Source organism: Limanda limanda, chromosome 20, assembly GCF_963576545.1.
Source record: "Limanda limanda chromosome 20, fLimLim1.1, whole genome shotgun sequence".
In the NCBI taxonomy this organism is placed as follows: Eukaryota; Metazoa; Chordata; class Actinopteri; order Pleuronectiformes; family Pleuronectidae; genus Limanda; species Limanda limanda.
In genome coordinates, this window is record NC_083655.1 from 14843752 (window position 1) to 14866558 (window position 22807).

The 22807-nt window shown below is 42.5% G+C and overlaps 3 protein-coding genes across 3 annotated transcripts; 1 reads left to right on the forward strand and 2 right to left on the reverse strand.

The window, feature by feature from the left end:
* Positions 1-195: 195 nt before the first annotated feature.
* rbbp8 (retinoblastoma binding protein 8) lies at positions 196-7243 on the reverse strand. Its single transcript, XM_061093523.1, has 19 exons — positions 7134-7243; positions 5980-6100; positions 5816-5858; positions 5307-5402; positions 5135-5226; positions 4516-4588; positions 4093-4274; positions 3885-3980; positions 3385-3458; positions 3207-3274; positions 2733-3021; positions 2506-2644; positions 2306-2397; positions 1958-2072; positions 1265-1438; positions 1128-1170; positions 901-988; positions 679-820; positions 196-445 (listed from the first exon to the last, which is right to left on the reverse strand). The coding sequence occupies exons 2-19, from the start codon at positions 6077-6079 to the stop codon at positions 357-359; spliced, it is 1995 nt and encodes a 664-aa protein (XP_060949506.1). The 5' UTR covers positions 6080-6100; positions 7134-7243; the 3' UTR covers positions 196-356.
* A 634-nt stretch (positions 7244-7877) lies between these two features.
* fam168b (family with sequence similarity 168 member B) lies at positions 7878-18168 on the reverse strand. The gene is made up of 7 exons (XM_061093557.1): positions 18073-18168; positions 12702-12793; positions 12505-12585; positions 10366-10508; positions 10069-10261; positions 9427-9545; positions 7878-9339 (listed from the first exon to the last, which is right to left on the reverse strand). Exons 2-6 carry the CDS (start codon positions 12769-12771, stop codon positions 9439-9441), a joined length of 594 nt encoding a protein of 197 aa, XP_060949540.1. The 5' UTR covers positions 12772-12793; positions 18073-18168; the 3' UTR covers positions 7878-9339; positions 9427-9438.
* Positions 18169-19516: 1348 nt separating this feature from the next.
* fbxo45 (F-box protein 45) lies at positions 19517-22076 on the forward strand. The gene is made up of 3 exons (XM_061093911.1): positions 19517-20001; positions 20624-20980; positions 21113-22076. The coding sequence occupies exons 1-3, from the start codon at positions 19669-19671 to the stop codon at positions 21296-21298; spliced, it is 876 nt and encodes a 291-aa protein (XP_060949894.1). The 5' UTR covers positions 19517-19668; the 3' UTR covers positions 21299-22076.
* Positions 22077-22807: the final 731 nt, after the last annotated feature.

Genomic DNA, 22807 nt, shown 5'->3' on the forward strand with positions numbered 1-22807 from the left:
TCTAAACATCTTAACGTGTGATTAGTGAACTAATTTTCCTGAAATTATCCGGAGGGGCTGTATGTGACAGTTCAAATGTCAGAGTCAGTAGCTTCAGACCTTTTCTGGAACTTTTCCTGTCTGAAAACGGCTTGTGTGAAATATTTAATTATGTTCAATCTACTTGAATGAAGAAAAGTGGCGTTTCCAAACCTCTTAAGGCAAATAGTAACTTTTATTTATCTAATCACATCACAAGCACACATAGTATCTACAGTCTGTACAGTCAGGTGACAGCTTCACTGTCCTCAGAGCAGTTTTAATACAGTAATAAACTTCTCATGTTATTCACTTGCTGTAGATGTAGTCAAACTTCTTCAGCTCTTCTGCTTTTGGGAGAAAAAAGCATTTAAGGGTGTTCTTCTCCGTGAGCGAACCTGAGGCTTCTTCTCCTCATTGATGTAACCTTTGAAAACAAGGAGAAAAGTGTTTCAATTTCCGCCTGACAGGATGTGCATGTGTGCAAGGTTATCAAGCATGTTAAAGGCCTCAAAAAGACATCACAAGACAGAAATGTTAAACATTCATTTGTTGCTCTGTCCCTATTTATCTCAGTCTACCAGATAATGCGTTGATTTTCCTCATCTAAAGCACCAGGGTGTGAGAGTGCACCACTACCATACTGTACTGGATTGTTACCTCTATCAATGCATGTTTGTGTGGATGGGAATCCAACTTCCCAGAAGTTTTCCGGAGTAGAAGGAGGAATGTAAAGAAAGCGGTGCCTCGAGCAGGCGGACAACTTCTTCTGCTTTTCCTCCTCTGAGAGATGAGCGTAATACTGGAAGAAAAATAAATATACTTAAAAAAAAGAAAGGATCAATATTAAAACATTTTTTACTCTATAATGAAAATACTTACAATGTCACATTCCTTGCAGGTCGTGCCCTTCAGTTTTCTTCTCTCGTCTTTCTTGCGAACTACCACCACATGTGCAAATGTTGGTTGTCTGAGCCAGAGAGAAAATTCAGGCTGTGAGAAACTGACAAACCTCAGCTCCAGTCTTTTCTTTCTCCCTTTATCTGTTCACCATCAAATATGACAAAGCATGAAATATAGAAATGCAAGTGGACGTCTGACTGGCTCACCGTGATTTGCTTTGACTTGGAGAGTTTTCAGGAGCATCTCGTTCTGTTCAAGGAAACAAACAAGCTATGTTCAAGAGCTGACTTCTTCTGATTAATTACATGATGACTCACAAAGTTACTATTAGTATGAAACCTACCATTGTCCTTTTCTTCTTCTTCCTCCTCTTCTTCTTCATCATCATCATCATCATCATCCCCATCACCACAGTGCTGGCTTTGGCCTACGTGTGAACAGGTGAAAGACTTGTATTCCCCATTAGCCGAAGTGTCAAACATCATGTCCAAACTGTCATTCGCCTTTCCGCCGAGTCCTGGAGACGAAGAAGAATGAAACTGTTACTTAGCGCATTCAAGATGGTTTATAACAACGTTTTCATTTTCTGCACTGACAGAATCAACTTGTGCTCATGATCTCGATTGTTATTACCTCCACCAAGGAAGATGTTTTAACCCCTTTCAGTTTGTTGTGTGTTGGCTTGATTTTAACATTCAATAAAAACAACAGAATGGATTTCCACACTAGGTAAAGTGGTGGAAGGATGGGACATGGGCCAAGGAAGTTTCCAATAAATGATGGTGTAGATCCAGGAATAACCTAAAAGGATGTTTTTCAACATTTCTCCGAGAATAATTCATACAGTAAACCTAGATTTTATTTAAATAAATATCGGACATGTTTAGGGGACTGACATTTATGAGTGTGTGTAATCTGGTGCAGATCCCTTGAATATAGGTAAATGTCGTTTCCTGTGGGGACTATTGGTGTTTGGTGGAGGTGTGCACTCTCTGAGAGCCAACCTAGTTCCAAAAGTTTTGGTTGGTGTTTTTACCTGTAGCACTGTCCTCTCTGTCTTGGTCATTCTCTCCCCGTCCCTGGAGTAAACTGTGACTAACCCAAGTGCAGTCGGTGTCCTCGAGTTCTCCATGACACTGCTCCTCTGTTTGCTAAAAGACAAACAAAACCCGTGTGAGGTTTCATATATCCAGTAAATCCAGATGCTGTTTTTCAAGGTTTCATTAAAGGTTAAGACTTGTGCTGATCACAGAAAACCTTCATGAACAACCAGGAGCAGCAGCCGCTGGTTGACACCTGACAACTAGCAGGATATTTGCCTTTATATACGACAGAATGACAGAAGACAAAGTTTTACAAACAATGTGAGGTGATGTGACTGTACCTCGTCTCCTCCTCTCTGCTCGCTGTCGTACATGGACAGGGCGAGCGCAGGGTCAATGCTCCACATGGGCTCCACCTTGTATTTCTTTTCAGCTGCGGGACCACAAGTCAGCACAGTCACGTTAAAATCAACTGAATGGATACTCAGAACACTCAGAGACAAGATTCAAAAGATTTCCACTGTGAAGGACGGCAACTCGCCATTCTCTGCTTCATGTTGGACATGTGATGCGTGTCTTCTCCTCCCAACCCCGTCCCCCGATCCTTTACACCTCTCGTCTGGTTTCTTGAAAGCTGGACTTGCAGGAAAAACATTGGGCTCCTTTTGCCCTGAATTAACCTGTTGAACAGATAACATAGAACCTATGTAAACATATAAGTAACAGGATATAGAAGCGAAGGAACTACAATTGGTTCCTGTACAACACCTGTCTCTCTTTATCCTTGCTGTCCGGTGGCTGCTTCATGAGACTTTGATTAGGTGTGGAGGTGCGCTTGATCACTTCGGGTTCTATGTGTTTTCCTTCCTTCTGTGCGTCCACCCGCTCCTGGGTCCCGTGTTTGATGTCCTCTTTCCTCTGAATTTCCTCCTTCTTCCTTTTGGCATTTTGAATGGAGCTGTCCACTGAAAACCTCTTGACTCGGGGGAGGAGAGACAGGGAACTCTCCGAAGTGGAGTCTGGACTGTGAATCAGTGTGGAGGAGGAGCCACAGGGTCTTTAGACACGAGAACCAACATGGCTGTTACTGGTGTGGGTTTTTTATTCATATTTTGCTGATTATACTTACATACTTTTGAACTTTTTTAATCAAATAAGCTTTTACTTCTAACTTTCACCTGGCGTTATTAGTATTTTGAAAGAGTAAAGGATCTGAATATTTCTTTCACCAACAGTACTTACTTTAAAGAAACGTTGTTTTTCCAGGGAGGCTTCAAGCTTCTCTGCTGCGCTGGAGGCACTTCACTTTTCTGAGGAGAGGATAAATAACCAGATGAGTGACACTGTCTAGGTTCAGATTTAAATATTGTTTTAAAAAGATACATAATGATTAGGCTGCAGCTGTATAAGTCCTACCTACCATGTGATGCTTGACCAGAAGATCAAAGCTGCATGTTTCTGCGACCACGTCGTCTCTATCAGGATTTACATCGTCTGAAAGGACACAGGGACGTGTTCAAACCACAGTAACAACACCACAGGACCAGGAGTCAAGCTCCTGAGTCCAAATCAATGACAGCAGCTTGATTAAAATAAATTATGGCAGTATTTATTTCACTATTAAAGTCATTCATTAGTCTCCACTCTCTGAGTAAAGAGCTGGCTCTACCTAACACCAGGATGTAATCAGATCAGTGCGAATTTAGCTGATGTGACGTTTGTACCGATAAGTGTTGCATGGTGCTGCAAAACGAATGTCAGAATTGTGACAAGACGAAAGGGCAAACCAAGTCGTCAAGAAGTTCAAGGGAGGAAATTCTGTGTGACGTTAGTTTTCTGTTTCTGTTCTCTTAGAAACTACGAGTCCTGTTAGTTCTAAAACAACAGTGATACTAGAGAGTACAGGGGACGAACTCGTACTTGAGATCTGGGACAAGTCCAGGACACATGTGTTGGGTACAAGCACTTCTGCTCTTCCAGGATTCTTTGCGGCATCAACAGGCTTCTTATTCAGCTCTAAAACGACAAGAACAAAACGAGATTGAGGACATGACACCCAGCGGCGGGGGGGGATTCAGAAAACAGACGAGGGCGTTACATGTTGAAATATACGTCGAAGCAGACTGACCACTGAAGAGCGAGTTGTTGATCTGCATTAGAGGCCGTTCTGTGTATTGAAGGCGCCGGCTTTTGTCCATATTTTTACGTTTCTTCAGTCTGTTCGCCACGGGCAGCGAGCTCGCCATTACTGGTGAGTCTGGGATGATGCCTTCCTCCTGTTCTGGGGATGAGGCCCGCTGGAGCTCTGAGCTGAAGAAGCAATAGAGACACAGCAACAACTAGCTGAGACCTTAGACTCACTGTGCAGAACAACAGATTAATGACTTGATTATTAAACCAGTGCTCCTGTAGAAACGTACGGAGGAAAACCGGATCAGAAATGAAACAACTGCAGGATTTGTGGCTGTCCTACAGAATATAAAACATTTTATCTCATTTATTTGAGCATATATACAATGTCAAACCAAAATGTTTGTAGTAAAAATCTTACCAAGACATCTTTAAGTTCTGCACTTCAGCTTGTAGTTTTCTGTTTTCATCCTTCAGACCATTTCTTTCATTCTCTGTGGAACACATTTCCCAGCAGGTGTCAGCGTATTCGACTAATCTATATTTTGTCGAGAGGAACTGGAGGAAAAGTCATTGTGCAGTCAACATGGAGGCTGACACCTTGAGCCAATCCATCCTGCAGATGTTGAGATATCTCAGAGGAAAAGTGTTTTTTAATGTTAGTGCTGGTGGCTCAGCAGAAAACGACCGCTTTATTTCTTCTATTTCTTCTGTTGATTTGTCCGACGAGTCATGTATGAAAAACAACAGCATAGAATCCTAAAATGTGAGGAGCTAGAGACCTTTACTTTTTTGTACAAATGTGTAACAATTAATCATTGACTGAAATGGATTTTGTTGATCGATTAATCATTTGTTTGATTTTGTTTTGATTTCTGCAGAGATGCTCAGAGGCTTGAGGTGCTTCTTCTTAAGCACAGAATAAATAAAGTGTTATTATTATTACTATTATTATTTACAACAGGCACAATGTTAATCTCTCATATAGTCACTGCTCCATGTGACAGTGGAATAAGAACAATTACAATGAGTTGACTCACTCAGTTCAGCGATGAGACGCAGATTCTGTTCCTGGTCGTTTTTCAGGTTCTCCTCTAACACGGCACATCGATCACATTCTCCTGCTCGGAGCCTGGAAACAGTGAACAGAGTCGCTCTCTCTGTTCCATGGTTTCATACAGTTTGAACTTAACCTGGACTGAGAGTAGTTACCTTTCCTCCAGGAGGCTGATGGCATCCTTCAGGCTTGTGTTCTGCTCCTTCAGCTGCTGGTTGCGACTGTGAAACACCTCAAGCCTCTGAGCATCTCTGCAGAAATCAAACAAAATCATCAAATGATTAATCGATCAACAAAATCCGTTTCAGTCAATGATTAATTGTTACAGATTTGAAGTACAAAAAAGTGAAGGTCTCTAGCTCCTCACATTTCAGGATTCTATGCTGTTATTTTTCATACATGACTCGTCGGACAAATCAACAACTATGAGAAATTTGTTTTCTTTTTACCCTATTTCTTTAACATTTTAATTAACCTGTAAACACAAACTTGTTCATACGTGTAATTTCCATAACATATTTTATGGACACATCTTTCCATGCTTGTGTGTAGAAACTCTGTAATAAACTGGACATAAATAATTTCATGAAGCTCAGGTTTAAAATACTTGTGTTATTATCTTCACCATGATTTTCTGTAAGAGGCAGAGCCAAACAGTACTTACAAATGGCGCTCCTTCTTCAACTTGACCACTTTTTCCCCCAGTTCTGAAAAATAAAAGCAAAACAAATGCACCAAACCTGTAAGTGAATTTTTTTTTTGCATCTGAAAATCGACAGGAACCAGGTAAGAAAATTCACATATGCTTGCAGCACATGATGGGGTCACCTTGAAGAGAATTCTGGTGGCACTCTCCAAGCTGCCTCCACAGGTCCTCAAAGAGTTCAGCTGCTCTGTTTGTCCCACTGCTCGGTCCTGGGCTGCTCATCCTCACAACTGGAGAGTATTTCTTAAATAAAGGAAGAACAAAGAACCACACCGAAGAAAAAAATATTCTTAATCTACTGAAGTTACTGCAAACAGTAGCAGATAATCAGGAAGATAGCTGGAGCGATTTAGCTCCTCCCAAAAAACATTTTTGATATTTACAGTTTGAAGTGGGAGACAATCTGACCCAGTGGTGTAGTATTATTGGGATGGCGAATGGGTGATATGCTTCTAAAGTGTAAAATAAACATTTAAAATTCAGTGTGGGATTTTACACCGACATTGTTGTTGTACGTCATAATCTTGTGACAATGATGTGTATACTGACCCAGAGAAATGACCAAGTAGTGTCATAAAGTGTTATTCTTTTGCCGATAAGCTCACTGAAACTTCTCCATAAAAGAGTGGGTGATTTCAGACATAGCCATTGTGGCTTTAAACGCCTAGTGAGTGGCTAGTGTGTGCGTTTTCATGATTGTAAATCCGATACATCTGTAGTCTCCCATGTTTTTAACATCAGATTATTCATCCAATCACCTGCCGAGTAGATTTCGATGTGTCTGCACTTTTACAGGTTCAAAAGAGGCCTAATCTGCTGAGCCACATTACTCTATAGTTAATAAATGACTATCTCTCTAGTCCTGGTTGTTTTCTGGATGCCAGCCCCAACAGTGGGGCCCCAAGAAGGGATCTTTAAGCCTGTGGCCCCTCAGGAGGTGACTCCCACCCTCCCACCCAGACAGTAGCTTCTATTCCACAGAACACAGAACAGGTTTATCCACACCGTTAAAATAAGGGGAAATGCAATGAGAAAACAGTGGCCATGTTTTCAAACCACTTCCTGTGAGTTTCAAACATAATGGGTTGGTTATTTTCATTTCTTGGGAATTACGAGAATTAATGACAAATGACGGACAAACACCATTCATTCTGTTTGTCAGTGTTTAACTTTACACTAATGGCGGTTCTGCTCCTTCTTGCTGTTAATTCAACCATTTCATCGGGATGTAAACAAACAGAAGCTTTGAACGAATGTAGAATTAAATAACACTTACACCTTGACGACGTCAAAACTCGTAGTTTATCAGCTTCCAAACAAACACGCTGACATGTTGTTAAAATGAACTCAGCTCTTCTTCTTGTTACATCTGCTACAAGATCAAAAACTGCCGCGTCCCGCTGCATGCTGGGAAAAACTCCCTCTTCTTCTGTTGTGAGTGCAACTCTATCACTTCCTGTCTTAAGCCCCGCCCATTCTATGTACGTCAAGTGTGCTGCGTTCAGGACAAGTGGGAACTTGCGTTTTATTTATTTTCCACTTTTCTATTTTCATTTTTCTTTATTGGATATATTCCTTTTTATTTCCAGGGAATGGTTTAACTGGATGCATGTGATTGCACGTGTTTTGATTATTTCGGATGCATGTAGATTACTAACTCTAAATACAATTTTTTAGTAATCAATGTTGTCACGTATGAAACTAAATGCTAAATGTGGAATTGTATCATATCATATTATATGTAGCATTATTGATTATTTGCATTGTATGAGTCTCTCTGGAAAACAATAATTATTTATTTATTATAATTATATATCTTCTAACATGTTTTATAACACATCCATGACCTGTACAGGGAGAAAAATATATAACTGGATTTATTATCAAGTTTAACCATTGTGCATAATCCCTCCAGAAAATACCATTTGTTTGTTTTTCCTGCACAGGGTCTTGACGCTTCATATCTGGTACTGTTTGGTGCCAAAAAATACCCAATAACACAAAAAATGGAAAACACAGCTTATTCTTATATTTGTTTTTATTTTTGGTCTTTCTTTAGAATACAAAACACGAACCAAAATCACAAAAGTAACATTTACAAAACAGATCGTTAAACTGAGGTGACTGAGGCAACATAGAAAAGCATGTCTGAAACAGTGATGTTGGTGGGTCAGCCTGGAACCTTGAGGTAAGCAATGTCAAAAAGGTCAAATATCTTAACTGTTTTTAATAATTAGTGCCTTTACTCAGTAGTGCTAATCACAAATTGTATGTTTGACCATTACTATTATCATTATTATTTCCTAACATGTCCACATTTAGCAGCGATTAAAAGATGTAGTGCTTCAGACCTAAGAACTAAATGACATGTAGGTTGAATATTCATGTTGAGCTGTATGGCACTATTTTAATGGGTTATATTTTAGTCGTCTAACACACACACACATACACCCACCCTCACACACACACAGCTCTGTTCCTACTCATTCAATGGTTGCAAATGATTTTTTTAAAAACATCCTCTGCTCGCACCCAAACCCAGAATACTTGTTGCTAAAATAAGTGAATACTTTAAGTCACCCAAAGCGTTTCAAGCAGGGATCAAAAGCTGCTCCAGACTTTTGCAAAAGTTAACGCAGTTTGTCCTAAAGCGTGTAACGGGACAGCAGAAATAAAACATGCGTAAAGCGACTAATTATTGGAATGGCCATCAGTCGAAGGCACAAACTCAAAGTCCCATCTTTCTCCTAAAACACAAAAAAAAAGGTAAGACATGACAATGCATTACGCCGCATCGCTGAAAGAAACAATAAAAACTAGCGTCACTCACCAAAACACAAAGCAGTGAAAATAGCACAGTTTAGTCTGCACTTGAGTGCGCAGGTATGTTTTTGCATGAACAAACATTTCTCGTCTTTTCTTATTTCACATACAAGACATGGTCACTGGTGATTCAGCATCGGAGATTATTACTTTTCTTTTTAGTTCCTTTGGATGTGTGCCTTTTTGTTGATTTTGCATCTGTCACTGCAGGTAGATTGAGCTAGCATTACTTCATATAGCTATATGTACACATGCATTCAACATCATAGGTGTACCCCAAATAAAAATTAAAAAAACTCCCTTTTCACCACGTAAAAGAGTTGAAGCTATAAAAACCTGCATGACAGTCCACAAAAACAGGTTTGCATGGGGGCTGTTTGATGTGAGATATGCAGCAGGTCGTAGGTGCTGGCGCTGGGGTGTGGCGTGGGATGCAGTCGTATTCCGTTAAGGGGAAGAGGGGAAGAGGATAATGGGGACAGGGCCGATTCTTCACCACCTCCTTGTCTGAATGGCGCCCTCTCCGTATGTAGTTGGGTTTTAAGATTCACATTATGCTGGAAGAGGAGTAACTGGTTGCAAACTCTGGCAGAGCAGGTCTTCGCCGAGAGCAAAAAACACTGGAGTAGAGTGTGAATGCATATCTACCATCTCCTGACCTGCAGAGAGAACAACACGCGCTAGTATGATGTCGAAATCCACGCTTGACTTTGGTGACATGTTTCGGATGAGCACATCATACTCACGCTTCCCTCTCTTCACCACTGTGGCGGCACGTAGCTGTAGCTGGGTGTGCCGGGAGTCCGATATGTGGGCATCTGGTGGGGGGCAACAGATGCTGGTGATGGAGATGTCAACAACGTCCCTGAAGAGCAGAGGGAGAGCAGAAGATTTCTTTAAATAATATTTGTCATAAAACATGAGATACAAGGATATTAGAGAAGGGAAAGAATAAATCTTCTCCACCTCATTAAGTTCTCTTCAAGCACAGCTCTGTATCTTCCTGCTTAGATATCCATTGATCTCTTATACCTTGTTCACACTAGATTATACTCAGCCTGATTTTTGAGTTGCCAACATATTTTGGAACTCGCAAACAAAAGCCCAAAGTCTGAGCCAAATCGGCGTTCAGTCAGCCGTCGCCAAACACTACATGTGTGAAATCACCTTCTCCAAATACATTTTTTAGCAGAGAAAACATCCAGACAATCAGTGGAGACGCAGAGGTGGTGAAGAAGTGGTGACTTTTGGATATTGCTTATATCTGAAGTAATATTAAAAAAAAAATTGGTTCATGTTTAGAGCATAAATCCACAATAATGTCAAATCAAATATTTAGAATGATTCAAGTGACTTGACTTAAGACGTATGAAAACACTGTGGCTCACCAGCGGACATGGCCATGGTGGTGCCTGCTACCATCCCCATGGCGACGCCGTTGCGGTGGTGAGGCATGGTCGGGGCATACATGGCAGGCATCCCGTTCGGCTGGACCACCGTCGTGTGATGGATCACATGAGGCGGTGCGGCGTACAGCGGCTGGGTGTAGTACATGGCCTGCTGTTGTGAGGGTGTTAACGCCTGGATCACAGAAGCACAGAGCAGCGTGTTACGGCTGAAAACACAGAGGGTAACCAGGGAGACCAGGGTCCGTCAACATGACAAGAAACTGAAGGCGTACTGACCTGTGCATATGGGTTCTGTTGCGGGTAGGTGCTCCTGACAGGGTAGACAGCAGAAGGGTAGGGGTTGGGTGAGGCGGAGTATGGTGGGACTGTCCCTGAGTTGGGAGAGCAGGACATTTTGAAAGGAGTGCCCGGAGCGAAACCTGGAGAGCGAGGGAGACGCTGTTAGTGCTGCAGGTTTTAAATGTGCTGTCTCTTCAATCTAGTCTCAGGTTGTGGTTGAAGAGCAGCTGGAATGATTTGATTTTTTCAAATGTAGTACTCTGTGTCGTCCTCCTCTGATGTGATATGATCATAATGCGGTTCAAATGATTATTGTGTCTATAAAGGAGAGTCACATGACAACTAAGAGCACTTTGGCTTGTAATCTAAGGACTAAAACTTATATTTGTAGAAACTTGGTGAAAGGATGGGATAAATGCCAGGAAAGAAGCCACTGGACTTGTTGTGGATCCAGACAAAGGGGCAGATCCAAGAATCACTTTCTTAAACATTGTTTTAATATTTTCTCCAAATAAATCCTGTATTTTGCTGAAAAAAAACAAAATAATAATCAGACTCATAGGTGCGCAGGTTGATTGACTGACCGTTGGACCTTGGCAGTGGGATCAAATACAAATTAGTTTGTATTGCATACATTTGCAAATCCAATTTTGCCTCATAGGACTTAACAATGTGTAGAAGGTGAGACATCGTTGTAGTTAGGGATGCACCGATCCGATATTTGTATCGGTATCGGTACCGATATTGAAGAAATTTCTAGATCGGTATCGGTGACAATGGGCCGATCCATATCGGCGGATCTATTCAGTGTAATTCTATGCTGTGCGCTGTGAGTGACGTCATACGCAAGCAACACGCCGTGTTTACAAAATGCAGCGAGCGAAAGGATCAGCTCCTCCGTGTCACTTAAGGCCGATTTATAGTCGTTTTTTACGCACGCACGCAGCTTCTACGGACTCGTTTTGGTTTATAGTTCCCCCACAGTTGCGCGTGTTGCAACGCAATTCACCGCCAGACCACTAGGCGGAGTAATGTTTGTTGTTGAAGTCGGCTCTTCTTCGTGTGTGGCACACGTTTATTGACATCGCCACAGCGGCTCCTCAGAGCCTTTTTCTGGCGGACAAATCCGCCGGTTAGTGACGGGTTATACTAGTGGACATGGTTTCGGATCTTTTCTGCCAAGTGCTCTTCTATTTTGGTCCATATTCGTTCTTCTAAATCTTCCGTGGTTTCCGCAGTTTCCGGGTATGAAACCGGAAATGCGACTCCGGACGGGATGTAGTAAGCAGACCAATCACAAGCCTTCCGGGCTGCGTGAGGCTCGCGTCGCTTTGTCGTATAGTCAGAAAAATTGGCTGACGCACGCAAGCCGCAACACGCCCCCCGCAAGTACGCGAGGGCGTGTTGCGTCGCTCGCGTGCGTGCGTGCGTCCGTAAAAAGCAGAGTATAAATCGACCTTAAAGGCCGATTTAGTTTAACAGCACACTGGTGGGGTCCATTGGCGCCTCACGGTGTCGCTGGTGCGGGGGGCTTTTTCTCATTTTCTTGGGACCGCGGGGTGGTGTCTGCTGGAGGGGCCCCCAGCGGGCGACGTAGCTGAGGTGATCCCCGAGAAGGGCCCGACACGCGTCCAGAGTCGCCGCCGCTGCCGACCGCCGTACCCGGTCCCCTCCAACGGCCCGCCTTCCGCACCGGCGACGACTCTGGACGCGTGTCGGGCCCTTCTCGGGGATCACCTCAGCTACGTCGCCCGCTGGGGGAACACTCCGGTCCGGGGGGGAACCCTTCCGGTCGCGCGGGGGTGCCCCTCCGGCGGTGCGCCTCGGCTGGCGCCTAGCAGCTGACTCAGAACTGGTGCGGACCAGGGGAATCCGACTGTTTAATAAGTATCGGATCGGTATCGGCCGATACTAAACCTCAGATATCGGTATCGGAGGTGAAAAAAGCGGATCGGTGCATCCCTAGTTGTAGTGTGAGGAAAAGTTATCCTCTACTCTTCTATGGTACCCTTACAGTGTATTAAGATAAAAATCATTGGAAAATCATGTTGAATTTGATCAATTTAATGAAGTGGAATAATGTGAGTATGTGTAAAGCATTAATCGCCACTATCTTAATTAAAACACTCTTCTTACCACCCGGGAAGGCTGCGTTTGCCCCTGCGTAGATGTTTGGATTGTACGCTGGAGCAGCTGCGTAGCCAACAGGGAATCCAGCTGCCATGAACAAAGAGAAAGACAGAGAGAGACAAAAAGGGATTTTATGTTTTTTACTTGAGGATATTTTCCTGGAGTTGAGATATTTGAGTCTTTAAATGGATTTAAATGATTACCTGGGTAGCCTAAACCTTTGGTATTGGTGAAGGGAACCCCTGTTGGGGAAGGGCTGTAAACAGGATTCATTCTGGTCACGTTCTCACAGGTGCTGCAGAGAGAAGCACAGTATTATTTTAAAACATGTTAAACTGAATGCAAGGCAGAGATAGAGAGACGACACTGAAACTTCAGAGAAATATGAAGATGTAGACAAGAAGGACATCACCTTAAATAAGAAAACATTTCCACCTGATACCTTGTGACATACAAGTAGTCAGATCTTATGATAAAGACCATGCTACAGAAACTGTGACACTGGGCCCAGACGACACCAGTAAGGTAGATTTATATTAAGTAACAACATAATTTATATTCTTGTGTATTATATCATTCAGCACAATAACAGCAGCCAGGGGCGTCGTTAGGCCTGTTTTAGGGGGGCTGAAGCCTCCCTAAAATGTTCTTCAGCCCCCACAAATAATTTTGGGGATTTTTTAAAAAAATTTTTTTTAAATTAAACTATTGTTTTACACATGGACAAGTTATTTATAACTCTAACATGCTACATAAGTGAGTGCATTTCTGGTTTGTATGTTTTCTCCACCTTCAAATTACAATCCAACAGCCTCTCATCATACTTAACTATAAAAGACCGGGTTCTAGGACCTTGGGGAGTCTGCATCGCTGCTGCGCTGGCTTTCTCACTCTGCCAGGTAACGTCTCTCATCAAGACAGCAGGATTACAGCCAAGGAGTTTAGCTCATAGTAAATGATGCACGGAGTGAAATTGTAAGTACAGGTAGTTACAGAATGTGGCTATCTGTAGTTGTTAACAATTGTTACCTGCTTAAATTAAGGTTTACTTGAGGCAAATGAAAGGGAATATTGTAACGAGCTATGTTAACACTAAGCTAGCTATTTCGTTAGAAAATGTCTCCAGTGAGCAGGAGTGTGAACGAGCAAATTTGAAATGTAAGAAATAACTTTCGACAGCTCTCTATTTTTGCATTAATATCTATCTCTAGTATTTTAAAATTATAATATCAGTGCCTATAGAATGTTGTTGTTTATAATCAGTTAATGCTAGTGAAAACTAAATGGCATAGTGTCCCTCATAACGCTATTGTACCGGTATATCATCCAATTCATTGACCAGATGGATATAAGAAGATTCTTTAGCAGAGGTGACAAATAACTTCTGTTAACTTATACTGAATGAATGCAAGCAAAGATACAGAGAAAAATCACACTCTTTCTGATTTAACCAATCTATGAACTGTCTGAAACAATGGATATCCGCAGCCCCAAATGAGCCCCAAATGTCTGCGCGCGCAGACATTCAGCATCCTCAGGGGCTAAGCCCCCCCTTTCTTTCAATCCTAGAAACGCCCCTGACAGCAGCACTTCTGAACAAAAGGTCTCAGACTAAAAAAGCTAACAGGAGACTGCTGCTATGAGTGTAACAGACCACCAGGTGTCACTGTATTCGCTTTATTTGAAGCCCCACTGATGCATCATCGATTCAATGATCCATGAGGAAAACGTATGAATCCAACACTGATCCACGAGCGGTTCTCCACGTTTCCAGAAAACTTTCATCCTCAGATATCAAGAAGGAAAAATGGTAGGAAAACATAATAAACACAGTCGGCTAGAATGATATAAGAGCTTTGACTTCACATACAACAAATCAGTCGGTGTTGATCCTAATCAAACCATGTGCGATTTAACTGCCCAGCTGTTTCTCCACATCGAATCAGATACAACAGTGTTTATGTATTTTGTAATTTGCGTTAATGGCTCTATCATCCACCGACCACCGAGACATCTGGAACAGAGCGTGCTGAGCTGCTGGTGAGATGAAGAACTGCTCAGTAAGCAGGATCCGGTGCATGGACATTTCTCTACACAAAACTATCCCACCACAATTTACACACAATTTAAGACTAAGACCAATATTTATCTTACTTTTTGCACAGTTCAATCTGAAATGGTAACCTATCTTTTCTGGCAGTGTCAACCTACTCTCACAATTCTGGAACCATGACAGAAAAATTGAGGAAAAAGCTTTTATCATTAATTCATTGATTATCCTTGCCAAATTCTATACAGCCTACACAAATAAAAAAGGATTTCAAGCCAAAGGCCCCTTTTCCTGATTTCCATAATAGTATTTAAAGATGAATAAATCCTGTTACAACAAGAAGGCCATAAACAGTAAATATACGGGGATGTAAAGTGGGAATTTTATGGATTCACAAGATGTGCCCTTCATTCATTTTCATATTTTTAACATAACATAACATTTATGTATATTCCCTAGCTTGCGGTTGCAGAGTATTGAGCGATGCTGTAATTCAGCCCAGGTTATTATGAAGAGCAAATAGATAAAACATGTAAAATGACGACTAACAAATGCACAATTATTTGTGCGTAACCATAGATAAGTGTCTTCAAATCTTATGTGTCACTTTTAGATCATGTACAACACAGTTGGGACAATTCTTTGAGTCTTTGTTCTCTCCATAAATGATTCCCCTCTTATCCTCACCCTGTAAACAGAACGCTCGGAGGCATCTCTCTGCTGCTTATCAATGAAACGTTTTGAGTTGAGAGCCAACTCTCAGTTTGGCTTGGGTCTAAATCGTTGCCATGGTAATACAAGGAAAATTTAGAATTTCAAGGAATCTAAAATAACACAGGTTACCACTCCACTACCTGATTAGCATTACAAAGAAGTGGGTTTTTTTTTCCCTGAATTGCACAAAGTAAATGATTACAGATGGACAGACGGATGAATGGACATATGTCTATTGGTCTCGAGAAGTGATCGACAAATGTGTTTTTCACTTTGGACCTGATCCCCAGCTCTGACTTAGCTACCTTAGCTAACTGATTTCTAACTACACCTAGCTTTTCCTCACTAGAGACGATTAAGGTCGATCAGAGGTTCACTGTACAGAAATCATATTCAATGGCTGCAGACAGTTTATTAATCAGTCGATCACTAGTCCAGGTGCTAAAGGATCCACAGCTCTAATACAGTCAGTTTTTATCTTTCAGCGATGAGACGGTTTATAATTGACTGAGCACATGATCTAATTCTGTGGTGACGGGTCCAGTGAGGACTGGGCTTGTTGGGGATGACCTTGCCAGGTAACACTTACTTTGTGCGTTTATTTGTTCACACATATTCATTACTGGAATTACAACTATTTCGTGAAAGCTGGTCTTGTGTTTTGCATGGTATGCCTAATTTAACACAGTGCAAGAGCAAGGCGTGGCTCTGCCAGAGCACCCACTGCAGAGCTTAGTTTAAAATGTAAAAACCAGCTCTGTTCCATAAACATCTCACTGTTTTTAGCCATTGTTGACATTCTGTAAACTGCAATTTATCAAATAAGTTTCAGTTCAGTAAAACACAGTTTCAGTCATTCACTTCTACGTTTTGCATTACACAACTTTCTTTGCTCTGTTGCCAGAGGCAACTCTGACATCTGCTCCACATGATGCTCATTAGTAGAAGATAACTCGTGTAGAGGTTTGTCTCTGTGCTGCGACAAACACTGTTACATCACTTTTCAGATAAATATTAAAGATTAAATGAACCACTAACTGTGTAGTGAGTTGAAAGTAACTTGTTTCAGCTAAAGGGGAACATCTCCTCACGGCAGAATATGAGCTCACAGTAGGATAAAACCCGACAATTATTTTCATTATTGATTGATTGATTTTAACATCTGTTTTTATGTGTCTATTTATGATATATTGTAAGGTTTCATTGGGTGGCTATAAAGGTGCTGTTATATAGATGTATCATTAATATTATTATTTATCATTATTGATTAATCTACATTCAATTTCTACAACAATTATTAATTTTGTCAGTAATGTATCAGAAAATAGTGGGAATGCCTGTTAAATAAAACTAAAGAGACTCATGCGATAAAGAAAAATCTGCATATTTGAGAAGGTGAAAACAATAAAGGTTTGGCAGCTCCGTTGGGCGAAAAATTATATCAAGATACAATGATTCACATGAGTCTATATCTATACTTATGTTATTATTATTTATTTTAAGTCTAAAGGCTACTTTTTGCTCTGAGTAAAGGTGGTGGTTTTGAGTTCTCCTTTATGAGCAGAGAATGACTAACACATGCTAAACAGCAAAACATTTTTAAATCTGAGGTTGATGGATGATGTGAAACCTCCTCACTGTGCTCACACGATGCATAAGCATCATATCGATATGTTTTGGACTTTTGTTGTCATGCTACTGAAGAAAATTATATTGAGGCAGTTGACAAACTGAAGAAGCTCATGTTACTATTCATGTGGAATTTTATTATTCATGTGCTATTACTATTTATGTAAAATATTACTATTTCCCCATCATATTATGCTCAATATCATGTGCAATACTCCACATTACTTTTATCATATTTCTAAAAACTGCCACTTTTGTTTAGTATTTTTTTCACTGTATCATGGAACTGACTTATTTTATTTTTTACTGTTATATCGATTACAGGTACTGCATTAATTTTCACTCTCTACTTATGCTTCTATTTTCAGTAATATTTTTTAGACTAAATACTTATATTGCATTATTCGCAGTAGTCTGTTATATATTGTGACCCTGCAGCAAGCTGGCACAACACTTTTTGGGGGGGTTAATACAGTGTAATCTTATTTTATCTTATTGTGATTTTCATTATTGTTGTGGCCTTAAAAGTGATTATACAATAATCCAAATATGTTGATCAACTAATCGACGAATCGGCTCGACTCGGCAGCTCTAGCTGTGGTTAAAGCAGCGACGCACACATGCAGCCCAGCGAGCAGATCTCCGGTGTCTGGTGTCAGGATGAGTCCCAACACAAAAACTCACAACAACAAAGAGAACACAACGCAATAGCTGAGCACAGGCCGAAGTGGATGAGCCTCGGGACCCGCACACGCACACACACACACACAGACACACACACACTGGCTGCTGTTTACAGGTGACGTTATGCTCCTGCACGAATAAAGATGGCAACCTGTCAGTGGCGGAGCGGAGCGGCCGCGGCCGGGGCTTTGTTACCACCAGCCGGGCTCGGCCCTCACACTGCGGCCGCCCCGAGGACACCCATCCCCCGCAGGTACATCGGACCCTGCGTCCACACTGACACCTGTCCCACCGCGGAGGACACCGCCGGCCCGGTCCGTCATCCCCCGGGCCAGCGGCGGACAGATGGGTGGGGGGGGCAGCCTGTCCGCAAGGCCGCAGCACACAGCGCAGACACCGCCGTGTCCCGCAAACACCGCCGGTCCCCTCCCCCCCTACAACCACAGGTGAACCCGCACTATGTCCCGCACACGATGTCCCCCGGTGAGGTACGGTACCTGTACGGGTCTCGGCCGGGTGTCCCTCTGTCCTCTGTCCTCTGCCGTCAGATGAGCCGCTGCTGCCGCTGCTGGGATCCAGATGCTTCGCTCAACTCTTTTGAGCACCGCGCGTCACTTCCGAGTGGCGTCACGTGGTCCGCATTTATATTTATTTAATTACATTTATATAAAGAAAAAATTTAACCAATAAACATTCCTATGTCCTTCATCAAATGACTCGGTCTCAGGTTGTGTGAAAAAAAGAGAGAAAAGAGAAACCGCAATACAAATAATATATATTTAATATTATGCCTTTTTTTTTTTTTACATCAACTGATCAGGTGAATCTTTTTCTTTTTTATTGTGTTTTTACATATACAACCTTTTATTTTTTCTTAATTCCCCAATATATGCTCAATATGTAAGACAATTATGAAACAGAAAATATAAATGTTTTTGTTTGGTATTTATTATTCAGAGTCTCCAATGGCTGAATGAGGTTCCAGGTCCTTTGTGCTCTCAGTGTCGGTCCACTGCAACACAGTTACACTATACAAGCGCACACTGTTATAAAGTAGGACCAGACTGTTACACTATTATAATATAAAATTGTAACACTAACACTGCTACACTGAATTTGTGACAGTGTTACACTGAAATGCTATAATGCTGATTAAATGGGACACTCTTAAGTGTCACCGTAACACAACTCTATCACTGCTTCACTGTATTTTTAAACAGTGCTGTAAACGGTTTAAAACACGGTGAAACTTTCCCTGTAACACAACTGTATCACTGCTTCACTGTAATATGGTGAAATCAGAGTGCCAAATCATCACTGCTACAAGATAACACTGTACAGGTGTAAGACTATAATACAACACTGTAACCCTTTATTTATGTAACACTGTTACAGTACAAACTATATTATTGCTACACCGTCACCATGCTACACTGCTTCACTGCAACACTACAGTGTATCACTGCTACAAGATAACACTGCAAAGGTGTAAGACTATAATATACAACTGTAACACTATATTTTGTAACACTGTAAGACTACAACCTGTGTCACTGCTACACTGTCACCATGCTACTCTGCTATACTGCAACACTGTAACAGTGTATCACACTAATTGTCACCATGCTACTCTGCTATACTGCAACACTGTAATATTGCTAACTGTCACCATGCTACAATGCTACAGTTGCTACTCTGTGGCAGCTCTTCCGCAGTGCTGCCCTCTGGTCCTGACAGAACCTAAAATATATTTGACTCGAGATGGGGGATTTCTCTTTATTCGGCAGCTTTTCTCCAATGGATTTGACACAACGTGAACAACTCTTACATTTACTGCTTCTTGTTGTGTTTAACTAGCACGTCTCTTTGTCAGCACCACAGTGGGGTCCACTGTTCTTCCAGGACCTTGACGCATCGCCTCCATTCAGCCATTGGAGTCGGGGCAGCGGGGTCCGCGCTGTTGTGGTTTCGCTGCGATCTCCGTGTGATTCCACAGCGAAATGTTGCCATGTCACCCGCGTTAGGAGCCACTTCTGCGGTGTAAGCTCGAGCTCTTCTGTCGGCTGGCGTCGTCGGTGCGGAGCGAGGCAGTCATGTCCGGAGCCGTCGGCGGAGGAGGAGGCTCCTCCTGTGGGGGCGCAGCGGCGGCGGCGGCCGGCTGCAGCTCCGCCGGCTCTTCTCCCTACGCTGCCTCCGCCGGGGGAGGCTCGGGGGTGGCCGGGAGGCTGCCGGCCCGGGTCCTGGAGCACATCTTCTCCTACCTGGAGATGAACGACCTGATGCGGTGCTCGCTGGTCTGCTGGCACTGGAACAACATCCTGTCGGACGAGAACAGCGAGGTGTGGCGCAGCCTCTGCAGCCGGGCGCTGACCGATGAAGCCCTGCGGTCTGACATCCTGTGCAACCTGCTAACCTACAAGGGGAAAGTAGGTCTACCTGTGCACCCCCTCTGTGTCCGGTGGAGACAACAGGGATTACTTTAGGACCCCAGCTCGTATATCTGCCTGTTCAGTGACACCTCCGTTCTGCAAACAGCTACACGGGTCGTGGTGGATAATGGCCTGCACGCCATAGTATTGACCGCCCGGAGACCCTTGTGTGATTCACGTTCAGCCTTGTAAATAATGCATTGAACGAATCTGTGTGTTTTCATCTCAGATTTTTAAATGGGATTTTGTGTTTAGTCACAAAATGACTGTGGGGTAATAATAATTAAACCAGAAGGTTGTTGTTGCTAGCAGCACATATTCATAACTGCACATCACAGGCTAGAAAGTGATAGAATGTACATTTATTTATTTGAAAACGTGTTTTAGTTTTCATGGGACCATGTGCATCCCACTTAAGGACTCCTGGAGGTCCCCTGACCTCAGTTTGAGCCCTGCTGATCTGATAACACTGGATCAGATTCTACAACTTTTAAAAATGCAAAATCCAGCTCTGAGTGAAACCTCATACTTCTGCTGTTTCATGTGAGGATATCCATGACCACAAACTGTAACTACCACTCATAATCATCACACCTGATCAATCTCCTGTCTTCTCCAGCTCAAGTCCTATCAACATGCCCTGAGCTCCCACGACTGCTCCCGCAACGTTTACGTGAAGAAGAACGGCTTCACCCTGCACCGCAACCCCATCGCCCAGAGCACTGACGGCGCCCGGGGCAAGATCGGCTTTTTGGAAGGGCGGCATGCCTGGGAGATCTGGTGGGAAGGCCCCCTCGGCACCGTGGCAGTCATCGGCATCGCCACGAAGCGGGCGTCGCTGCAGTGCCAGGGCTACGTGGCTCTGCTGGGCAGTGACGACCAGAGCTGGGGCTGGAACCTGGTCGACAACAACCTGCTGCACAATGGGGAGGTTAACGGAAACTTCCCACAGTGTAACAATGCACCCAAATATCAGGTGGGTTCGGGAGCCATGTCTGCATGATGTCTGTGATGTCGAAACATTTGCACTTATTGATCCGAATAGTGAGACATGTTTACTGTCTTTGTTTAATCCAACACGAACATATGTGATTGTGTTTGTCCACAGATCGGGGAGAGAATCCGGGTGATCCTAGACATGGATGACAAGACGTTAGCCTTCGAGAGGGGATTTGAGTTTCTTGGAATAGCGTTTCGTGGACTTCCCAAAGCCTGCCTATTCCCCGCTGTCTCTGCAGTGTACGGCAACACTGAAGTCACCATGGTGTACCTGGGAAAACCTCTGGATGGATAGAAGCAGAAAAAAACACATGCCACACCGTTCAAACTAACAGGCCGCCAATGAGTGTAGGACTTTTTCCATCCACCGAGTGCCCGCCATGCTCCTTGCACCATGTCAGACGGTGGTCATGTTTCTTCCAAGCAACACAACTCAATTCATGTACAGAAAGAGAAGTACAGCTGGACATGAAGCCAGAGTCCGGTTGTGGACTAAAGAGACAACAGGAGAAAAGGGAGAGGTGTGAGAAAGCTCATAATCAAGTTTCTGGATCAATGTGGAAGCGTCCACTTTTACAGTTTAGCTGCTGGACTTTTTTATTTACGTGACCGGGGGGAACATAGATGGTATGTCCGCTTGAATGAGGCCAAAACTATTCTAAACCGTGACAAATACTTTAAGATATCGTTTTATTGAGTGACACAGTAGTTGTTATAAAAAGCTGAGATAAAGAAGACAGTGCATTGTGGATTGACACAGGTAAACTCTAGACTGGATTATAAAGGTTTTATGCCAAATTAATATGACCTATAATGTTGTGTTTTGACAAAGGCAACCCGAGGAGGTGGGGACTACTGTCATGCACTTGCATGGACCCTGGAGTGTGGACCGAAACATTTGTCCTTTATGAAAATCTCCTCTAGTCGTGTTGGAAAATATACCTGTATCATATTAATGTTTGTCCTTTTTTCAATGTGCTAATTAGTATTATACACTATTTATTGGTTTTATGTATGGTACTATTGATACTGTATGTCATAAGGCCTGGAAATAAAGTCTACATGGTGCCACTCTGAGGAAAAAGGTAGTTGGATGTGTTTTTTGGCTGCAAGGAATATATGGCATATATTTATATATACATATATATATATATATATATATCACAGTCAGTAAAAGTCAGTTAGTCTGCATATCCACAGCTGTCCAGTCACACTACGTGTTTCCAGTTAATGCCACAAGCATCTTTAAACTTTTAAAGATACAGACTAAAGATCATCCACATGTTCCCTGACCCTGCAGCCACTTAGGGCAAGGCTGGTAGATTTATTCATAAAGCAAATTTCATACACTCAGAGGTAGACTCAAGATTTTGCACAGGAACATTAAAAACAACGCAGTCATAATTTTACTAGTTGTTTAGAGTTATCGCGGCTAGGATCCAGTATCTGTCACTGACCTGCTGCAGCTTCATCAACACTTCAAAACTGTGTACAGTCAGGGAAAAGGCTAGAAAATACAGAAAAAGATATATCGACTGAAAAAAATAATATTTTCAGCTTTACATTGGCGGTATTGGAGTTGTAATTAGTGTTCGGCCACACTGCTGATACATTAAATCAAGTTACAACGTGATTTATAGAGGAGACTAATGAATGAGGCATGTTACTGCACTCATCACAAGACGTCTGGTTTATGTCCGTTGTATTAGAGGTCCTTCCAGGCAGTGGCTACAGCACCGTTCTTTTTGAAATGGTGACAAAAGCAAAGTGCACCACTTACAGACGCTCAGCCTCCATCAGCAGG